The sequence below is a fragment of the Parastagonospora nodorum genome (genome assembly GCF_000146915.1).
Source record: "Parastagonospora nodorum SN15 chromosome Unknown scaffold_39, whole genome shotgun sequence".
Taxonomy (NCBI): Eukaryota; Fungi; Ascomycota; class Dothideomycetes; order Pleosporales; family Phaeosphaeriaceae; genus Parastagonospora; species Parastagonospora nodorum.
This window is the reverse complement of record NW_001884587.1, coordinates 270,726-290,656: the sequence shown is the minus strand read 5'-3', so window position 1 is coordinate 290,656 and position 19,931 is coordinate 270,726. Positions and strand designations below refer to the sequence as shown.

General features: G+C 51.3%; 13 protein-coding genes across 13 annotated transcripts in view; 7 read left to right on the top strand and 6 right to left on the bottom strand.

The window, feature by feature from the left end:
- SNOG_15692 (hypothetical protein) overlaps positions 1-779 on the bottom strand; it is a gene marked incomplete at both ends in the record, with an annotated part of 1,126 nt that extends 347 nt beyond the window's left edge. Inside the window, 2 exons of the mRNA XM_001805781.1 lie at positions 21-269; positions 325-779. Of these exons, the coding sequence (XP_001805833.1) occupies positions 21-269; positions 325-779 (704 nt within the window). The remainder of the gene's footprint in view (positions 1-20; positions 270-324) is intronic.
- Positions 780-976: 197 nt separating this feature from the next.
- SNOG_15691 (hypothetical protein) lies at positions 977-1,187 on the bottom strand (the record flags this gene model as incomplete). Its single annotated transcript, XM_001805780.1, has 2 exons — positions 977-1,098; positions 1,169-1,187. 2 exons carry the CDS (start codon positions 1,185-1,187, stop codon positions 977-979), a joined length of 141 nt encoding a protein of 46 aa, XP_001805832.1.
- A 33-nt stretch (positions 1,188-1,220) lies between these two features.
- Positions 1,221-1,512, bottom strand: SNOG_15690 (hypothetical protein; the record flags this gene model as incomplete). Its single annotated transcript, XM_001805779.1, has 2 exons — positions 1,221-1,447; positions 1,500-1,512. The coding sequence occupies 2 exons, from the start codon at positions 1,510-1,512 to the stop codon at positions 1,221-1,223; spliced, it is 240 nt and encodes a 79-aa protein (XP_001805831.1).
- A 658-nt stretch (positions 1,513-2,170) lies between these two features.
- Positions 2,171-5,208, top strand: SNOG_15689 (hypothetical protein; the record flags this gene model as incomplete). The annotated part of the gene is made up of 5 exons (XM_001805778.1): positions 2,171-2,216; positions 2,337-3,361; positions 3,438-3,987; positions 4,079-4,609; positions 4,691-5,208. The coding sequence occupies 5 exons, from the start codon at positions 2,171-2,173 to the stop codon at positions 5,206-5,208; spliced, it is 2,670 nt and encodes an 889-aa protein (XP_001805830.1).
- A 208-nt stretch (positions 5,209-5,416) lies between these two features.
- Positions 5,417-6,414, bottom strand: SNOG_15688 (hypothetical protein; the record flags this gene model as incomplete). Its single annotated transcript, XM_001805777.1, has 2 exons — positions 5,417-5,812; positions 5,935-6,414. 2 exons carry the CDS (start codon positions 6,412-6,414, stop codon positions 5,417-5,419), a joined length of 876 nt encoding a protein of 291 aa, XP_001805829.1.
- Positions 6,415-6,906: 492 nt separating this feature from the next.
- On the top strand, positions 6,907-7,101 carry SNOG_15687 (hypothetical protein; the record flags this gene model as incomplete). Its single annotated transcript, XM_001805776.1, has 2 exons — positions 6,907-6,978; positions 7,042-7,101. 2 exons carry the CDS (start codon positions 6,907-6,909, stop codon positions 7,099-7,101), a joined length of 132 nt encoding a protein of 43 aa, XP_001805828.1.
- Positions 7,102-8,770: 1,669 nt separating this feature from the next.
- SNOG_15686 (hypothetical protein) lies at positions 8,771-10,555 on the top strand (the record flags this gene model as incomplete). Its single annotated transcript, XM_001805775.1, has 5 exons — positions 8,771-8,842; positions 8,903-9,052; positions 9,268-9,372; positions 9,404-10,233; positions 10,285-10,555. The coding sequence occupies 5 exons, from the start codon at positions 8,771-8,773 to the stop codon at positions 10,553-10,555; spliced, it is 1,428 nt and encodes a 475-aa protein (XP_001805827.1).
- Positions 10,556-10,863: 308 nt separating this feature from the next.
- Positions 10,864-11,223, top strand: SNOG_15685 (hypothetical protein; the record flags this gene model as incomplete). The annotated part of the gene is made up of 2 exons (XM_001805774.1): positions 10,864-11,122; positions 11,204-11,223. The coding sequence occupies 2 exons, from the start codon at positions 10,864-10,866 to the stop codon at positions 11,221-11,223; spliced, it is 279 nt and encodes a 92-aa protein (XP_001805826.1).
- Positions 11,224-12,383: 1,160 nt separating this feature from the next.
- On the bottom strand, positions 12,384-13,172 carry SNOG_15684 (hypothetical protein; the record flags this gene model as incomplete). The annotated part of the gene is made up of 3 exons (XM_001805773.1): positions 12,384-12,506; positions 12,618-12,770; positions 12,819-13,172. 3 exons carry the CDS (start codon positions 13,170-13,172, stop codon positions 12,384-12,386), a joined length of 630 nt encoding a protein of 209 aa, XP_001805825.1.
- Positions 13,173-15,687: 2,515 nt separating this feature from the next.
- Positions 15,688-16,855, top strand: SNOG_15683 (hypothetical protein; the record flags this gene model as incomplete). Its single annotated transcript, XM_001805772.1, is given in 3 exon segments — positions 15,688-16,176; positions 16,284-16,773; positions 16,788-16,855. The coding sequence occupies 3 exon segments, from the start codon at positions 15,688-15,690 to the stop codon at positions 16,853-16,855; spliced, it is 1,047 nt and encodes a 348-aa protein (XP_001805824.1).
- A 379-nt stretch (positions 16,856-17,234) lies between these two features.
- SNOG_15682 (hypothetical protein) lies at positions 17,235-17,771 on the top strand (the record flags this gene model as incomplete). Its single annotated transcript, XM_001805771.1, has 2 exons — positions 17,235-17,406; positions 17,455-17,771. 2 exons carry the CDS (start codon positions 17,235-17,237, stop codon positions 17,769-17,771), a joined length of 489 nt encoding a protein of 162 aa, XP_001805823.1.
- A 604-nt stretch (positions 17,772-18,375) lies between these two features.
- Positions 18,376-19,522, top strand: SNOG_15681 (hypothetical protein; the record flags this gene model as incomplete). The annotated part of the gene is made up of 2 exons (XM_001805770.1): positions 18,376-18,519; positions 18,743-19,522. The coding sequence occupies 2 exons, from the start codon at positions 18,376-18,378 to the stop codon at positions 19,520-19,522; spliced, it is 924 nt and encodes a 307-aa protein (XP_001805822.1).
- A 35-nt stretch (positions 19,523-19,557) lies between these two features.
- The window catches only part of SNOG_15680 (hypothetical protein), a gene marked incomplete at both ends in the record, with an annotated part of 1,386 nt that continues 1,012 nt past the window's right edge, over positions 19,558-19,931 (bottom strand). Inside the window, one exon of the mRNA XM_001805769.1 lies at positions 19,558-19,928. Coding sequence (XP_001805821.1) covers positions 19,558-19,928 — 371 coding nt within the window. The remainder of the gene's footprint in view (positions 19,929-19,931) is intronic.

The following is a 19,931-nucleotide window of genomic DNA, read 5'->3' as shown; positions in this document are numbered from 1 at the left end:
CAGTACGCTGATGAATGTACCGGCGGAAGAGAGAAGTCTCCTTAGGGCACATGGCTATGCTCAGCACCAGTCCAACATAGGCTCCTCGTCGAATATTGATGTATGACGGGAATAGACCTGCCATGTCCATGCCAGCCGAAAATGCATTGTCAATTGTGTTGATGGCAAGCTGACAGACTACAAGTCCCACACCAGCAAAGAATGCAGCGGCTCGAGAACCGGCTGTGTAGTCCGTGTCAAGCCACTTCTGCACGAGGTCCGGAGGATTCCTGGTCGCTATTAGGGAACTCATCCACAATTCGGAAAAGGATATCCAAAACCTACCATATGGCTTCACCGTAAACTGCTTTCGAGGCTGAGGCGCAAAGACAGCCAAGAGTGGGCATGATAGTACCAAAAGCAATGATAGACACCCACTGGCCGATAATTTGATCGCCCGGCCTCCTAGCGAAGCGAGAGTAGTCCATCTGATTTGTGAGTCCGACAGCGATCCCTCCAACGACCGTCGTTACCCCAGAGGTGATGCTCCATCCCAATTCCGAACTCGAGCTTACAGTCGCTGGCTGCTTCAATAAAGGCCCTCCACCGCCCGCCTTTGCGAGAAGCCATATGGTCATTGCAAGGAGCGTCACAAAGCTGACAGCGTTCATCCACAGTACGACCCACTTTATCTTCTCCGGTCGGACGTAGAGGATGGGAATCATCAGTACATTGAAGATGATCCAGCCAATGAACTGCCTAGTGTCCATATGTGCGGAAGCAGGGAATCGGTTCGCCATGTTTTGGTAGCTGGGAAATATTGCCGCGAGAATGTTCTGCACGCAGAGTCCTCCAGTCCAGGACTGCACTGAGAACCACACCAGCGAGAGTAGAACACGTTGGATCAGAGCTGTGTAATGCCCGTATATGCCCCATATATATCGGCTCACGACAGGAAAGCCGATGTGCCATTCCGCTCCGACCATTCTGCAAGATGTCAGTCGGTTGTGTCGACCACGTATCCGGGCACGGTTGGTACAAACCCGTTGGCGACGGCAACAGCGGCCACTATGATCTTCCCGACAATCACTGCGATCACTGCTTGCCACACCGCAAGTCCTGTAGATACAAGTGAGGCTCCAATCTGAAAGTTACTCAGAGCAATCTGGTTGATGGCCCAGAAGCTCACGAATGCCCATCTCGTCCATGTTCGTCGATGTGGTGGAAGCGGTCGTATGTCATCATTGATCCATACGTTCACGACGCTTCTCTCGTTGGATGGGATCCGAACGAATTCCAGGAACGATCGCATAGACATTGGCCCGGATATACTTGTGCGTTTCAATCAGAATGCGGAAAGCGAAACGAGCGAGGGTGACGGGAGCGTTCTCCTTCTTCACTGCAGCTGGGTGATAAGCCGGTACAGGCCTGATGCGATTCCATCCCTGCGCGTCGGTTGGGCGAAACTCTTGGCCTATCGTTTGCCGTGATACGATCGAAGGTCATGTGAACATCCATACCATGTTCGGACATCTCCAACCCCAAAGAGCAGGGATTGCTTATCAGACCACAGGCGTTGTCGTCGATGCAGTGAAATGTGGAGATATGCAACTACCCGGGATAAGCATACATTTTGGAGTAAGCAATTTTAGCCGGTACCTACATTCTTAGTGGCATAAGCACATAACCTCTAATGAGCGATCTTGCTCACCTTTTAGGGGTGAAAACCCCTAGATATTTTTCAAAGTTGCTTAGGTGCAGGTATTTTTCATCGTTTGGCGAAGATTTATGCCCCTTTTAGTGACTGTCTTTAGCATTTCTCTCTGACTGCTATCAAAGTAGGTCTTTTCGTAAGCAAAGTTATCGAAGTAAGCAGTATTTTGCTGTACGAGCCACTGCTGGGATGGCGTGCGAGGTGACCCCAGTCAACTCAATCGACCCTCATTATCGGTAACCCGAAATCCAGAGTTGGCCGGCCGCGGCGGCGAGATAAGGGCCGGCGGCGAGATTGTCCGTTCCCAACACGGCTTATGAGGTCTTCTACCGTGGAACACTCAATCCTGGTCGGTCAAGTTGGAATGGGAACGCATTGCTCAAAGGACACTTTCGCAAAAAAACATTGATCTGAGAACATTCAGAATCGGAAGAGACCTGCGCCTTGTGGTCTAAAGCATATCCTACCAGCAGCAATATGACTCACCAGCAGAGTACAGTGCGCATAGGGGTTGATGTCGGAGGTAAGACCTTATCCAAGCCTCGGAGCAAGTGGACGGAAGATTGATCATCCCAAGGTACCAACACCGACGCTGTTGCAATCGATGTATCAAAACAATCAACGTCGTCTCGAGGTGTCCTAGCTCACCACAAGACGCCTACCACACCCGATGTGACAGCAGGCATCGAAGCTGCTGTGCGCAATGTGCTGGAGAAATCACAGCTTCCTGCGACTGCTATAGCGAGCGTCACGGTCGGGACGACGCACTTCATCAACGCCGTCATTGAGCAAGACGCAAGACGCCTGCGTCGTGTGGCCATCATTCGACTGTCGAAGAGCTTTCTCCGAGAGGTCCCGCCGTTCAGTGAATTCCCATCTGGACTGACGAGCATTATCCGCGGCTACGTCGGATACGTTGACGGTGGGCTGCACATAGATGGTTCCGAGGAGGCTCCGATAGTAGAAAGACAGATCGTGGAGCGGTGTGCAGAGATTAATAAGCTTGGTTTGACGACCATCGTCATCGTGGGATCTTTCTCGCCCATCGACGAATGCTTCCACCAGGAGGACCGAGTCAAAGAAATCGTCCTGCGGGAAATACCCGGCGCCGACGTTGTCGTCTCGCACGAAGTCGCCAACATTGGGCTACTAGAACGAGAGAATGCAAGCATTCTCAACGCCGCGATCTTGAACTATGCAAAGAGGACTGTGAAAAGTTTCCGGCGGGCGATGGCCAATCTGTCGCTGAAATGTCCTCTTTTCCTCACCCAGAATGACGGAACTTTACTCGATGCCGCGGCCGCGGCGAACATACCAATTCGAACATTCTCTTCCGGAGCTACAAATTCGATGCGTGGGGCGGCGTATCTGGCTGGTCACAGTACGAATGGCTCTTCTGCGATCGTGATCGACATTGGTGGGACGACGAGCGACGTGGGTGTACTGCTTCCCTCCGGACTTCCACGCCAGGCCTCGGCGTATGTGACAGTTGCTGGCGTTCGTGTGAATTACGCAATGCCCTCGCTGCATTCTGTCGGACTTGGTGGCGGCTCGATCGTTCGACAGGAGGGCGAAAAGGTGACGATCGGGCCAGAGTCGGTCGGTCACTACCTCACTAGAGATGCTCTGGTCTTCGGAGGAAATGTGACCACGGCATCGGATATTGCAGTAGCAACAGGAAAAATCAAAATGGGAAATCCTCGTGCTGTGGACAGTCTCGATGGAGATCTACAATCAGACAAAGCCTCAGCAGAGGATACAGTCACTGCTAGAAAGTGCGGTGGACATCATCAAGACTTCGCCCGCACCTTTACCTGTCCTGCTGGTAGGAGGAGGCGCCACTCTCGCACCGTCATCTTTGCGTGGTGCTTCTGAGCTCATCACTCCTCCGTTTCATGATGTCGCAAACGCCGTAGGCGCAGCGATCTCGAAAGTCGGCGGCACAGTTGACATCATTCAAGGCGTCGCCGAGCAGTCTTCAGCTCAGGCAATCGAGAAAGCCAAAGCCATGGCGATTGAGCGAGCCATTGCCGCCGGTGCCGTTCGAGAGACAATCATCATCGCGGAGCTGGAGACGTATCCGATATCGTACGTTGCGAACCAGTTGCGCACCATTGCGAAGGCAATTGGCGAGCTCGATGTGAACCTCAACGTCCCTCAGCTTGACGAGGATGATGCCGATGATTGTGAAGACGAAGCCGAGACGATGAAGAACTTCTCGGTCAAAGTGATCGACGAACCACCGGTTGATCCGCTTACGTACAAGCCCACTGTGACAAAGTCGCCAGAGAGTGGTGTGCTTGAATGGCATATCTCTGAAACGGACATCAACTTCCTCGCCGACGGTTGCTACGATGCTTGGCTGCGCTGGAGGAGGATCTCCAGCCGCATCCCGCATCCAGCTGCGAGACATGCTCCGCGCAGGACACAAAATGCGGGTCATTGATGCCTCGTCTCTACCGGAGAACGCCAGTATTTACTGGGGCGGACATATGGGTTCTCCAGCAACGTCGAACGAGCGATTGCAATCACTCGAGACTGTGGATGCCTTCCGTGCATTGATGGAGTATCTTGAACATGACTCGTTCGACGCAGTCATGGGGCTGGAGATTGGCGGGGCGAATGGATTGGAGCCATTCCTGGTGGCCAGCTCACGCTTCTTTAATCGGCCAGTCATAGATGGCGACTGGATGGGTCGAGCGTACCCAACGTATTGGCAGACAACACTGTGTGTGCATGCGCCGGGCGAGCTTGTACCGTGTGCGATCGATTCTGGCGACGGGAAGACGATCATCATGACGAAGGCTTCGAACGATGAGATTGTCGACCGAGCTTTGAGGGCTTCGTGTTCCGAGATGGGCAGTCGAGTGGGCCTTGCAGCGAGACCGAGCACGAAGCAACGGGTACAGGACTTTGGTGTGTTGAATACAGTGTCGTTAGCATGGAGAATTGGCCGCTGCATAGCCACGGCAGAGGTTACTAATACGCTCTCCACAGTGGCCGAGGCCATTATCGACCAGGTTGGCGGACACCAGAGTGCATGCATACTGTTCCGCGGCAAGATCGTCGAGGTGGAGAGACGACTCTTCAAGGGTCATTCTTATGGCAGCATCACCATTGCAAGTCTGAACTCAGACGAGGAGGAAGACTCGTCAACGTCTCAAGCTAGCCGAATGCCAGCTCGAGCTTCTGGTGGAACATTGACCATTCCATTCAAGAACGAAAATATTTATGCAGAGCACACGGCTGATACTGGAGCGAAGAGCATCATATGTTCGGTCCCGGACTTGATCTGCGTCCTGGATACAGGGTCGGGTAGATCACTGGGCGTGCCTGAGTTTAAGTACGGCTACAGAGTGACTGTGCTTGGAATAACTTCTAGCCCGAGATGGAGTGACACCGACCAAGGTCTAGCAATTGGTGGGCCGTCCGCGTTCGGATACGACATTCCATATAAGCCAATCGGGACGTATGTCGAGCCGAGGAGTGTGATTGACGAGTATTCGTCGAAATAGAAGACAGATCTGGTCAATCCGAGGATGTGTGGACCTCGCCATGAACTAAGCGCAGCTTGTTACAGGTTCTTGAACAGCGTCGTACTGCAAAGTAAGAAGATGAGCAAAGATCACAAAATTAGATATTCCGTGGTCCGTCCACTGTTACAATCGCTGGGAGGTCACTGATCGCAGCAGTGTTGTTGAATTCGATCTTCTCAAAAACCGCCTAGATCCGAATAACAAGCTTGCCTCTTGTTCGCCCCGACTTCAACCTTATATACGCATCTCCGAGCTTTTCCAGCGGAAAGATCTCCTCGATAGGCACCTTCACTTTTCCCTCCTTCATGAGCTTGGTGACCGCTTGGAATTCATCCTGGGTGCCATTGGAAACGACAAGGAATTTCGAAGTGTGGCTTCCACCTCCCAACCAGCGTGGCAACGCAAGGACTCCTGCAAGATTCACGATGCTGCGTATCGTGAACTTTGAGGTTATCGAAATGTATACTCCGCTGGGTTTCAGGTAATGATGGGCCTGCCAGTAGAGTTGCGGTTCTTCAAAGACATTGTCGACAATCAAATCGTACTGTACTCCCGAGCGCTTCAAGCTTCGACGACCGGTGCGCTGCGGTAGTCGATCACATTATCTGCGCCCAAGCTTCTGCAGTAATCTGCATTTTTGCCCGAGCAAGTAGCCGTGACACTGCAACCCAGAGCTTTGCCAATCTGAATTCCGAAAGTTCCTACCCCTCCAGAGCCACCATTGATGAGAACTTTGCTGCCTAGCTTCACAAATGGGGCGATCGATTGATAAGCCGTCAGACCCGCCACGCCGACACATGCAGCCTGCTCCAACTCCACCTCATCCGGCAAGGCAACACAGCTGTATGCAGGGGTAATGACGAGGTATTCGGCCGTAGCGCCAAAGGCAGGTGGTTGCGTCTTTCCAAGCACGCGGTCACCGGGCTTGAGATGCGGCGATGTGGTGGCGACCACAGTACCGGCGTAGTCGATCCCTGGAGTGGCGGGTGTCTTGAAGAGGAAACGGTTCACCAGAGGGATTTCGGCCAGCTTGTAGTCGGCAGGATTGATGCTCGCGTAGGCAACCTTCACCAGCGTGTGGTCTGGCGGTAGATTGTGCGCATGCTTGGGGAGTTCTGCGCTAGTCGTGTACTTCAGTCGCTTTTCTATTCCACCACTGGTTGATTTCCATTGAGACGCCTTCATGTGTGAGGGTGTTGTAGCTGCCATTGCAATTCGTGGTCGCCGCGATTCCGTTGATTCTCTTGTCGATGAAGAGGTGTTGACTCCTCCCTTGGATCATTGAAATGGTGAGATAAGACAGAGTGGCTCATAATCAATATTGACTAAGCGTCGGACTGAGAGATTCCGTTCCTTGCATAAAAACCCCGCACAAAGAATGCTAGACCAGTTGATCGAAGGCGGGGGATGTCACGTGTTTGCGTGCAACGCGCTACTTTAGGTCAAGACGCGCTGTATGTCAAGTAAACACATCCACCAAGATCTGAGGCTAAGATGCGCATCATGAACCGTAATCAGCAAGGACGGCCCGGCATTCTGCTACTCCGCCACCGAAGGCATTGATATAAGGTCTATTTAGCCTACTCTCTCGTACCCACTTTCATACACATAAAAGTGCACGTCATCGAGCAGAGCTTGAATAAAAATCCTATTCCACTTGATCTTGAAATTTGGAACATGGCACGCAAGCCCGACTTATGTCGGACAGCAGGCGAAGAGCTCCTACATTGTTTCAAGTACGCAAAAGCAGTCAGCGTTCCATCACGCGGCTTTGCACTGCATGTAGATCAGATGTTGACATATCTGCTCCAGTGTTTCTCGGGTACAAAAGATATGGAGCTGACCTTTTTCGATGGCGAGTCGTTGTTGTAAATTGATGCCGGGTACTTTGAATCGACCTGCAGAATCCACAACAAGTGGCTGACCTAAGATCGGGGTCATGAGCATACATACGGCGATGAGTTGGCCTCGGATGATTAAAGGGCCTTCGTCTGCGACCACGTCATCCTTCAACTGTAGGATATCATGATCTCACAGCTAATCACCAGCTGCGATCATCCCAGCGTGGCTGAAGAGGATGGTTGGCTTAAAAGTATAGCTAGAACTCGCTTGTCGCAGATCCCACGAGCGGTGTAATGTACAACCACGACTAGGTGAGGTGCGTTACACGTCTAGTTGGAAACTTTAGATTCTCGCGCAACAAGGACAAGCATGTCAAGATAATCCTGCACGTAGAAGAATGCGCGGTCGAGCCAGCAGCGCTCGTTCAAACTGGTGCAGATGTAGAAACACTGAATGATTCAGGTAAGCCAATCATGAATGGTTGATGTTCCTTCACAAACCCGACTTCCTGTTGCGGTCGCCATCAGTGCAGCTCCGCCACGAACGGTTACACACGGTCAAGGCGTACAAACCAGTATAGGAGCACCAGCAGGTGGAGAGTTGTATGGTCAGTATTATCACATACTTCATATTGAATCATCCACGCTAATATCTCGCAGTTTCTGCAACTCAGATAGAGCACGTATCCTTGGACTAATGCCGGTACTTTTCCAGAAAGTCACGTGTTCTACCGCACTCACAACACCGTTGACCAGGAAGTTTTCATCCTCAAGCTTAAGTAACAGTTGGATAGTTAGCCTGAGAAGCACAAGGCTATCGAGATCTGCCAGTGCCTCAAGCTAGACGACGCAACCTTCAAGCGTATGTTCGAAACGAAAGCGAGGAGTTGAGTGAGCGGGTCTTTTGGCTACCCCGTCACTCCAACACGCCATCTAGCAGTCGATCTCAAGCTCCGCTATCGATAGCTGAGCGAGAGACTAGCAGCGCTGCTCGGGGCGCCTTTCGGTTTACGACACCCGTACCACCTGGAGGGTTCAGGTACCGCTACTGAATGGAACCTATTGGATTGGCTTCTAGTTGTGCTAGACTTGCTAGAGCGCAGATGGCGCTCCAATCCAGATGATTCTATTGCAGCCTGAACGAGTCGGTGCATACGCTTGTGCCCGATAGCCTCTTCAGGGCCTACTTGAGTCACTTTTGAACGACCTTTCATTGGCTTGGAAGGATGGAAACGTGTCAAGGTACTTGGCATGACCTAGGTATGTCTACATATTCGATGCAGTAGCTCCCAATTCAATCGTCTTCTGCAAAGCGGACCGGTCCGTATTCCGGTGTGTAATAGCAATCTGTTTGGCCAGGTCATTTCGCGATAGCAAGGACAGAAACCCAGTCATTCTCAAATCCAGGTGAAAATGATACTGGCTTCCAAGAACAGACTGCCATGTTTGTACTACAATCCTACTGATAGTATATAGTTTGTAAGACAAGAGCTTGTCATAGGAAGTCATCGTTTGGAACAAGCGCCCTGTGAGCCAACCAAGTCCCAACGATGTACACCTGTACCATTGCGACGACCAGATCTGGTCAAATCCTACCAAATGCATTATCCCCCTCATAATGTCCTGAGATAAGCTGATATGGTTCCGCTCCGCAAAGGCGCTTTCGATGTCGAGTTGTTCCCGAAAGAGATTAGCGCATCATGTCGCTTAACGTCGGCCATTTTCCGCGCGCAGAACTGGCGGTGATGAACGACATCACCACTGCCTTTGACGTGTATCAGCAGATAAACGAACTATCGGACCTGCCATGTGTCCAATAAAAGTCATGGCAGCCGGCTGCGTTTGCAATCAACGCGTCGGGAAAGGCAACGAAAGTTCGCCGTCGCAAAGCTTTGCTCGATAAGGAAACAACCTCCACGAATGCCCCGCGCCTAGTCGCCAGCGACCACAACGACGAGGCCGAGAACGGCCCACATGTGCTGGTAAGCCGCATTAGGATATATACAGATATCATGTAAGTATAAATGCTTTAAGCGACGAAGACCACAGGTCAAGAACCGTTCAACTTCTCTCTTAATGCTCTGCGACGATAAGCCCTGGATCCTGAACAACATGGCCGCTAAACCCTCATATCTCATCGTCGGCGCTGGCGTCTTCGGCGTTTCTACAGCTTACCATCTCATCAAGAAGTACCCAGACCAGCCAAATTACCATCCTTGATCAGGACGCTTGGGACTCCGACAACCGAGTCGCTGCATCTTGGGACTGGAACAAAGTCGTCCGCGCTGACTATGACGACAAAGTGTACTGCCAGCTTGCTTTGGGAAGCACAGGACATTTTCAAGTCCGATCCACTCTGGAAGCCATACTTCCATGAGACTGGCATCTTCTGGGTCTGCCGGTCAGACTACGCGCAGGAAGTCATCGACAACTACAAGGCACTTGGCCGCCAAGCGGATCTGCAGGCTGTATCCATTGAGGAGGCAAAGAAGCTTTTTGGAGGCCTTTTTGAGGACGCAAACTATGACGGCGCCAAAGAGGTGCTCGTAAACAAGACGAGTGGTTGGGCACAGGCTGGCGACTCGCTCAGAGCTATCACCAAATGGTCGATTGAGAATGGCGTCAAGTACATCACACAGAAGGCTGAGAGCCTCGCCTTTGACAACAGTGGAACATGCACTGGTGTCAAGACTGAGCAGGGAAACACCATTTCCGCATCACATGTTATCCTTTCCACCGGAGCCTACACCGCAAAGTTGCTCGAACAAGCTGCCAAGGCAAGCGGAAACACCAACCTCCGCGCAGGCTCAAGAATCGTTGCTGGTGGTATCACCACTGGTATGACCACTCTTGATGATAAGTCATACAAGCGTTTTGCCAATATGCCCGTTGGTGTACAAGGCTACACAGCAGCCCAGGGCCCATTTATTGGAAGCTTGCCACCCACCAAGGACCGTGAGCTCAAGTGGTGGGGTGAGAAGATCTTCAAGAATACACACGAGGTGCTACCTGGCCGCTTCGTATCCGCGCCACCATCTGGAAAGGACTACAACCACCAGTGGAACGTCCCTGGTCCTCTGAAGCAGGATATTGACCACGCCAACCACGTATTCTATGGCAAGAATGGTGCGACATGGAAGATGGAGAAGCACCGTATCTGCTGGTAAGTTCTTTCATATTGCTTTTCTCTGGACCAGAGGCTCACGCATTGCAGGGACGCTTTTACAACCTCATCCGACTTCATCATTTCACCACATGCCGGCGCCAAGGGTCTCTACGTCGCCACGTGCGGCTCTTTCCATGGCTACAAGTTCTTCCCTGTCCTCGGCAAATACGTCATTCAAATGCTCGAAGACGACCTCACGCCTGAACTCAAGGAGAAGTGGGCTTGGGACCGCGAACGACCTGCACCTAGCCTGAACCCTGACTGGCCCAGGTGGGAGATGAACGACCTGCTCGACCAGTGGCCAAAGGCGAAGTTGTAAAGTTGTAGGTCGATTACGGCTATTATGCATGATGAATTGCATTGCTCGCATGGCGTTAGCTCGGGTTGTTTTCTTTCTGGCGTGGGTTTGTGACGATTATTCATGACGGTAGCACACAATGTACATATCTACCCAAAGCAAGTCATTTGCTCTCAGTTCGTACTCTTACATCACATCGTGTGATACTGCGCGCTGATATTTCCGGCCGAGCGAACCCATCACGTGGCTTCGAGAAGCAAAGCTGCCGCCAGACGGGGTTATAAGCCTTCCTTCATCTCCGAAGATCCTTACCCAGACTCTCCACCAACATGTCGAACCCCACAGGCCGACCCAGCAACATTGCTTTCGGTATCACTGACGCTAAAGAAGACAAGATCATCGCCCTCCACGATGCAGCTCTGGCTGCACTAAAGAGTCTGGACAGTTATCTCGACACTGAGACGTTCGATGCCCAACAAGAAAACTTTCGTTTCTTGACTTTGGCACAAAGAGCGACATATCGAAGCCGTGTGGTAGAACTGTCTGAGTACGCTGATGGAATGGTGAAACGACTTGTTGACGTGGATGGTGAGTTGGATAAGCGAAGGGGGTGAGGTGGATGTGGTGATCGGGTAGATTTGAATTCATGGAACTCATAACAGGTGTTAGATTGTCTGTTCATTGTGTAAAAACATCCAGTTGTAGAATCATGCTGTCGTACATGTCGCGGGTTAGTACGCTTCTTGCTTCACTCAAGTTTGGCGATGATTGATTGCTAGAGCCTGGCACAGAAGACCTCAGTTGTCGAAAGCATGCGTAAAAGGCCACCTGTTTTACTACAGCAAGCATTTTATTGCCCGAATGTATACCCTTCTTGCTTCCACATCTTACTTTTACGGTATCACAAGTACCTCATCCTTCCAGATCGCGATGGAATAATCTCAGAACATGGCTAAACACCATGAAGTCGCTCAAAGTAGTGCCACAACGATACCACCAATGCAACAACTTTGAACGAAGACCTGGAAAACTCGCGTGGCAGGCTTGATTCCGCATAACTAGGGTCTTGCGAGCTGGTTAGCACTTCGAGGAGTGTATGCGCGCAGGGCTGCGACAAAGGCTAGAATTGTTGAGCTCGTGCGTCAGATAGCTAGAGCTTCCACAATGACGACAAATCCTCGTGCGGATGGCTCTAGGAAAAGCTAGTTGTAGCAAACACCGAAGAGCACAATCATGAGAATATCTGAAGTCATCCTGACGCTTCTGCAATCTTTTCGTATAGTCCGCCACAAACAAAAAATGATTGCCTGTGCTTATTAGTACATGATAACTATGATTGACCCCATATTCGCAGGGAACATCTCATCTTCGCAACTTCCACCATGTCGGGCACACGGCCTCACACACACCCGATTCGCATCCCGGTCTTCCAGCCCGACACCCCTGAGTTGACGAAGATCCAGTTCCTCTATGATGAAGCACTCGACAGCTTATGTGCCTTGAGGTTCACTTTCCTTTGCGATAAGCAGAGTCGGGCACCGAACCATATCGACATGCATGCAATGGAAACGAACGGCAATACTTCAAGGAGAAAGTCGGAGAGCTTGCTTCATATGCAAACGCTATCTTGAAATGCACCAATGCTATTGAGCGCGAGATGGGCGGGACGCACGGTCTCAAAGCTGATAGGACAAGCGAGTACATTATGGCAAAAATACAACGACGTTTCAAGTTTGTTTGTGGTGTCATGTACACGTTTTCATTCAAGTTGGTAAGATATTTACAGCGAAGAAGTTGGCCGTCTTGATTCCGCGACCTTTTGTCGTTCTCAAACCTGACCGCCCGACATTTACGCGGTGAGCTTGCTCTTGATGAAGGTGAGAGCCTGGGATCCGTACTTGTTGACGTATTGCTGGTGCGAGTTGGCGTCGTTGCCGTTGCAGCAGTATGGGTCGGCGGCGTCGCAGTATGACTGGATAATGGAAGTACTAGCGGGTGCGCATTGGAAGCCTGAAGGGCGGGCGGAGAACTGAAAACTCTCATTAGCGGAAGGGCTGAAGAGGGATGAAAGATTTTGACTTACGCCTTGAGCCTTGCACGTGCCAACGTTGTATGGCAGGCCATTGCGGTTGTGGGGGTCTCCCATGAAGATGGCGGCCTTGACAGCAGCAAGGGCGTTGCCGGTCAAGGTAGAGCCAGCACCACCGCAGATAGCGTTGTCCATGATTTGACCACCCTATTCATGATAAGCGCCATGTTGAATGTGTTCGAATCAATGACTTACCTGGCTGTATCCGATGAGGACAATCTGAGTCGACGGGCACTTCTGGTTGTACGCAGTAACAGCTTTGACAACCGCAGCGGTTCCCTGAGAAGCCGAGTTGTCGTAGCTGATACCACCGCATGCACTTCCTCCACCACAGGCTGGATAGACAATGGCCTCAGATCCGGCACCCGAGTAGGCGGACTTGACCGAGTTCACAAGACCAGCAGCGGTTCCGTAACCATTGCTTTGAGGCTGGGTGGTCTCACGAGCGCCGAAAATGTAGACTTTGGGGCAAGACTGCCTCTCAGCAAGTTCGACAGGGCCTGCGGCGGCGAGGCCAGCGAATAGAGCAGCTGCAGCAGTGATCTTCATTGTGTGGGGGATGCTTGGTGATCTCTTGGTTTGCTTGAGTGTTGATTCTGGGGTTGTCGTCAATGTCGAGCGAGGGTCCGATGCTTTATACAAATCGCTTCCTGCTGTAGTGCGCATATACCTGGGACCTCAACATTAGGCAGAATAGATCTCATGGAGCACATCTAGACAATCTTGTGGGGTTCCGAGCATCAGCTCTGCGTGCTGTTGGTCCTTTCATCCGTTGTTGCAATTTATTTGCTGCCCGGTTAGCCAGGTTAATTGCCGGAGATCCATGCTTGTTTCATGTGGAGAAGGGTGTGGCGTTCTGGGGTACATATACATCCTAGTCATTATTTAGGTGAACACGACAAGCGGGCGAATCCTGTAGCCAGAATCATATGATCAAAACGCTTAATCGGTACATGTCTAGATTGAAGCTGGCGTGGTGACCTCGTGGCGTGCGGCACGCCAAACTCGAGCCGAAGCGCCATGGTTGAACGGAACTTATCGTTGATGAGGGCGACCTGATTTTTGCCAAGATGAAACATCCTATGCGCCCGGGGGTTAAAATGCTTGTTTTACCTACAGCGCCACTGGAGGCGGTGCTTGTCATGGACACTATTCTTCGTCCTCGAAGACGATCAGCTCAGCCTCACAGTCATGCGCGAGGGCGAGAAGATATCGCGAGAGATCTGTGTACCAAGCACTCTTAGACGAGGATTGGCGTTTCCGAGTATAAATGGATGGTCGAGAAAACGGTAAGTTGAGTCGACGAGACGTTTGACATCTCCAGTAAGCAAAATTCTTCACCAGACAGCCTATAGTATGCCTCCCTGTCACGCCACGCAGACATGTATAGTGGTGAGCCTTGGTAGCCACGATGCCACAGCAATTTGTATCGAAATTGACGATAAAGAGATGAAACGCTGGGTGGGTCTGTGTTCTCTCGGACAGGAAGGATGGCCGAGTCCGGCCGATCGCTCTTTTGTCACCGGACGTGGCCCCGTATCCTAAAGTGCGAGTTGTTGTGATTTCAAGCAATTTTTTCTGGGCGTACAGTACTTTGAGGGAAGGACAAAGGGTTGGTGTTGTAGACGCAGACACGTCATCGACTGGTGTCACGCTTTTTTAGCGTTTGGTCAACGCCCCCCCTTATGTATACAGGACACGGCCTCTTGTTCCAACTCGGGTTTGCGTTAATGCAGTGCCGAAAATCAATCGCGTATCGCGCTTTCCCTTCACATAACACAAGCCGCGGTTTCTGCCGGTGTCCGCATGTTGCGTGCCGCCTAATACGTCAGACGCTTGCCTGCTTCACATGGCTGCTGCTTCATTATCTAACCCTAACGGAGGCCGAATAACTCCTACTCCGCTGAACACATAGCAAGTTAAACGTGTTCAATCATCGCGTTCCTCGTTGCTGGGAGTTGCGTTCAGTCGAGGGAAGAATATGCTACACTTCGGTGCACGACGGCGATTCAATCACCAACCCTGCCACATGCACATATCCGTATCTCGCGAACGGAATACAACACCGGGCGACTCATTAGTTTGTGTTGCAAGGACTCCGTTCGCAGTTTGATGAATCTGCAGCGAAAGAATTGCGGCTCGTCTCACACGAAAAGCGGAGAGCAGGTTCCTCGATTACAACATAAACGTGAAGCCGTGACGGATGCTTCCAAATATGGGACAGGCGTTGTTTGACTGAAAGTCGAAAGCCATAATCGTTGAGCATCCTATCCCAGTACCACCAAGGAATCACAGCAATTGCACTGCCACTCTATTTTTAGCGCCGGGGTGGAATGGAAGACAGCTACTGCAAGCAGCCCACGTACAGAGCCTTGATTAGATGAAGCACTCTCTGGTCAGCAACGTCATCAGTGCTGTTGCTCAACAGTGCTAGACATTTGAATGTGTGCCGCAAAGAGCCTCCATTTCATTTTCATAATTAGGGAACCTGCTGAAATGTCTGGCGGAACTCTCGGAGTTCGTTCATGATGTCCCTACGACTTTCTCAGCAAACATTCACGCTGAGTGCTTGGTTTACAATATCGCACCAGCCTGTTGGCGCACTTGCACGTGCTCGCTTCGGAGTCGGGCTTTTGTCTAGCAACTCATTTCGAACTTCACAGTCACATGAGAATTGTTATCACGATCGGATTTGATGGCGTTCTCCAACGCCATGTTTTGTAAGTCGATTAGCACTTTGGAAGTCCATGAATTCACTAGATGGCATAGTATAAAACCTCTCGTGAAATGTGCTCCATTGCCATTGGATCTTATTTCTCAGTACGTGCATTGTAACCCTTACGGTCGAGTGTCAAACTTCTTTTACCTTACATCTAGCGGGTTCATTAACACAGTTGGTTTTTCCAAACTTTTGAGAATACAGAGCTTTCTCTCACAGCTGATGGATGTCACTAAGTACGTCGAGTTTGACCTCCTAGGAGCTTCGAACAGTGAATGGCCTGGCAGCCACACTTGTTTATTGTTACTCGTCTTTGTCTTCCTACTTCGGTACACGCGCGTGGCCATGAGTATCATCGGCAATCTGAGATATCGCCCAACGAGCAGATCGACATCTCCCAAGTTCAAGGCATCGGATCTGACCGTTGTCATACCAACAACGGACATTGTGCCGGAAACATTCCACAGAGTCGTACGCTCTGTTCTTGCGCACTCCGTGGCTAAGCTGGTCATCTCCACCGCTGGCCCAAAAGCAGAGAAAGACGAAGGAGCATTTCGGTTCCTGTTCTCGGACCAAAGGATTGTTTTACTACATCGCGAGGTGGCTTCGCGGCGCGAACAAACAGCCCATGCGATGAAGTATGTCGACACCCCTCTACTCATCTTGCAAGATGACCACACATACTGGCCGAACAAAAACTCATTCCTGCAGTTTACCCTAGCACCTTTCGAAGAGCCCTCAGCAGGGGCGGTTGGCGTGGGTCTAGAAGCGCGCCATCGACAACATGCATTCTCCCTCGCCGGCTTCTGGAACTTCCTTGGAATGATCTATCTAGTTCGTCGCCACTACGAGTACTGCGGCACCTTTGGTATCGACTGCGGAGTGTCGACCCTATCAAGTCGTTTTGGCGCATTTCGCACCGAAATATATGCCTCTCAAAGGAATATCTCAATGAGCGTGTTTGCTTCGGCCTGGTGGGTCCACTAAATGTCGACGACGACAAGTTTCATACCCGTTGGCTCGTCGAGCATGACTGGAACATCAAGCTCCAGGCGGGCCCGGAGACCATGATGACAACGGAGTTGGGCGAGTGGCCAAAGTTCAACGAGCAGGTTTCGCGCTGGCTCGGAACAAGCGTCCGCTCAAATCCACGGCACTTGATCCATAGGAAGTCGTGGATACGCCATCCTTATACTACCTGGACGCTCCTCGTCTGGTTCGTTCGGATGTCTCTGGTGCTGGAGCCTTTGATGTTCTGGTTGCTACACGCGGTGCTTAAGGCACACGATCAGCTACAACACTTCAGGGTTGCAACCGTCACCCTTTATGCGTTTATTACTGCTATGAAGTTTGTCAAGATCTTGGCCCACTTCAAGAAGCACCCTACCGATGTTGTGTACTTCCCAGGCTACGTCATCTACGGTTATTGGTGTACGCCAGTCAAGATCTGGGCATTGCTGACATGGTGGAACGCTTCCTGGGCCACTGCAAAGGCAGCTACTTCTTCAACTAAGGTTGTGGATTCGCCAATGATGGAGCTCTGCGATACGAATGCAACAAATACAGCAGATGCAGTGACATGTATTATGGGCTCTTCTGATAGACTAGGAAGTTGCGTGCGGCGGCGGCTTGAACGGTTTGTGTACAAGGAGTAGCGGCTGAAGCACGGTTGCCATCGAGTTTTGATAGAGTAGGCAATACAAACTAGTAAGAGCTAGACAGCAGTCACTGCCGCAAACATGTTTCGAGCCAGCTCTGGCCGAACCTGTCCTCCACGACGCACTCGCAACAACCACGTCTTCATGTTTCAAACGTAGAGCCCATAGCTTTCGAGAACACTTCGGCTTCTTTCTATCGTTATTCCCCTTTTACCACATAGTTCACTTACAATAATGTTCACAACACAACGCATCACGAGGACAAAGAACATGAAGACGCCGACGCAAAGTGTCAATGTCCGATATTTGATCAGCCCAGAGATGTCGCCCACCGATATTGCCCACCGTTATTACAGGCGGCTACGCAAATATCACTTGGAGAAGAATGGACAGCTCGCAGACGGACGTGAGTAGCGCATACATCGAGGGCGACCATACGCTCACATGTTGGTAGCATTCAAGACCGCTCATATGCAATACATTGACGACTGCGACTATCTGTGGGAACTTGCAGGCTTGCACTTCCACATAGGCAGCATTCCATCGCCGGGCCTCCGACAAATCTTTGGCTGGGTCCTGAGCACGTTTGTGGTACTTGTCATGCAGTTCTGCCACGACAAAGCCGCTACGATGGTCCAGAAGAGAATGTTGCCAATCTATAGAGGCGATGCTTGGCGTGTTTGGAGGTTCGAGGACGTGCAACCAATGCCTAGCGCAGCGATGGCCGAGAGTGACCGCGAAAAGCTGAGGCGCAATGAATTGCCAAACTGATTGAGCAATTAGGCGACGGCCCAAAGCTCCGCGAGCAATGGGAGCGAGTGACCCAGTTCTTCATCGCCGCGATCTGGTTGCAATTACGTTTGACGCGGTCTCGGATAAGCGATACTGGAATTCCTCAAGGACAGAATGATCCTAGGACAACAGGAGAAACCCCACGGCCTGATCCATGGGCAATAGGGCAACTTGACCTGGACGACCCTTGACCTGGGCCACATGCTGCTGATTGGGCCACATGGATTGATGCAGTCGAAGTTAGACAGTAGGTTCAACGAGAATAGAACATCGTTGCTTCAACTTGGTGTGCATCAGATCATGTGTTTGGACATGCTTACGAAGATTCAAAAGGTCTATCCCATTGCAAAACTTGTTGTCGGGACTGAGAAAAGACTCAAGGCATGATCAGGGGGAGACAACTCTGCGCCGTCATGAAAGGGTGAGGAGGTAATCCAATCGAGACGAAGCCGCTCGAGGCACAGGCCACGACGCTAACTAGTCAATTTAGGTTAGACCCCTTACCTTCACGCGTGTCCACCAGCACTTCTCCACAACAAACTACCGGCTCACTGAAGGTTTCTAGAAGGTCAATTAAAAACCTATGCTGCCACCAGTAGATCCTCGCGTACTAGAACGCAATCCGAACTTCGATGTTCTATACAAGGACCTCACGACAAGAAAGCTAAACCCTGATGGCTCGACACGGGACACGAAGAAGCAGCGCATACATGATGAGATACGCCGGGTAAGCTTTTTTGCAGAAGTCATTTCATTCATCTTCCATTTATTGCATATTTCACCTGAATTCCATGCTGTACTCGCACCATGTTCCTTTGATTTCAGACACCACTCTATTCGTATTTCTCGGCTCAATCCTCCGATGTATTCTGAATCCATGACCATATATACCCTTTTTCTTTCATATGGGCAAGGCTTTGTTGATTTTTCTGGACTAAGACCTTCCCCAGAGCCTGACAGACGCCCGGACGAACCTCATCTCCACCGAAATCCTGCTCCAATCGCTCAGCGACCTCCCATCCCGATCAAAAGACCTCCCACCCGAACTGCACGCCGTCATAGAAATTGCAACCGCGCAGCTCAACGGCCACATTCCCGACACCGACCGCGAGATCCTCTCCGACGACATCGACACATTCCTCGCCAACATCAGCACCATCTCCTCCGCTCTATCAGCCCAATTCGTCGTCCTAGTAACTCACCTCGCGAAAATCGCTGATCCAAAATCTCCACCGGCCATCTCTGATCTGTCTGCCTCAGCTGCTTCTTTGTTAAGTTCAGCAACGCAAGTCCTACCGCATGATCTTGCCAGCGCACGTATCAACCTCACAAACACCACGTCCACGCTGCTCTCCACGCACCTAAATCTCCTCTCTGCATCCATTCGTATCCTCGAGCAAACCCAACACGGCGCTCTAGCTCGGCATACGAAATCCTCCGCCGAGCTGGTCCACACGCGCGCCACGATTCTGGGCTTACAATCGAAGATCCACATGCTTACTCACGCGCCGCCTCCGGAGTTTGTCGCCGCGTTGAAGGAGTTCAAGAAGAGCCAGGGAAGCGGGGAGAAGGCGCTGAGAGATCGCGAGGGCATGGCGAGGAGGGAGTTGGAGCTGTATGAGCGCGCGGGCGAGAAGGGGATGAGGGATTTGGCGAAGCGGAAGGAGTGGTTGGTTAGTGAGATCAGCGGCGTTGAGGCGGAAGTAGTTAAACTGGAAAACGGTTCATGATCAATATGTTACGGAGATGCAATATACATTAAGGTCTAGACATGCATCCTAGCGATCCTTCCAGCCCGATTCAATCCACTTCCCGGCCGGAACTGACCCTTGAACATTTCTTCCCTCTGCTCGTCGATGGTTTCTCGGATCTTTTCAAACGCGTTTTCGACTTTCTCTTTGCCGTCGCTGTCGCCCCAGAGCTCTAGCGCGCGTTCCATGTCGCCGGCAGCGAAGAGGTTTTCGCCTAGAGCTGCATGCACCATGCCCAGGGCATACCATGTCTGCGCCCTCTCCAGGTCCGTGAACCATGTCAATTTGTTCGGTGGAATGAGTTCGACGGGAAGGGATTTGAACCACGGGTTGTCTGTGGGAGACGGCGAGTCGGTGGAGAGGGACAGCGCGTGGGACTGTGCGGCTT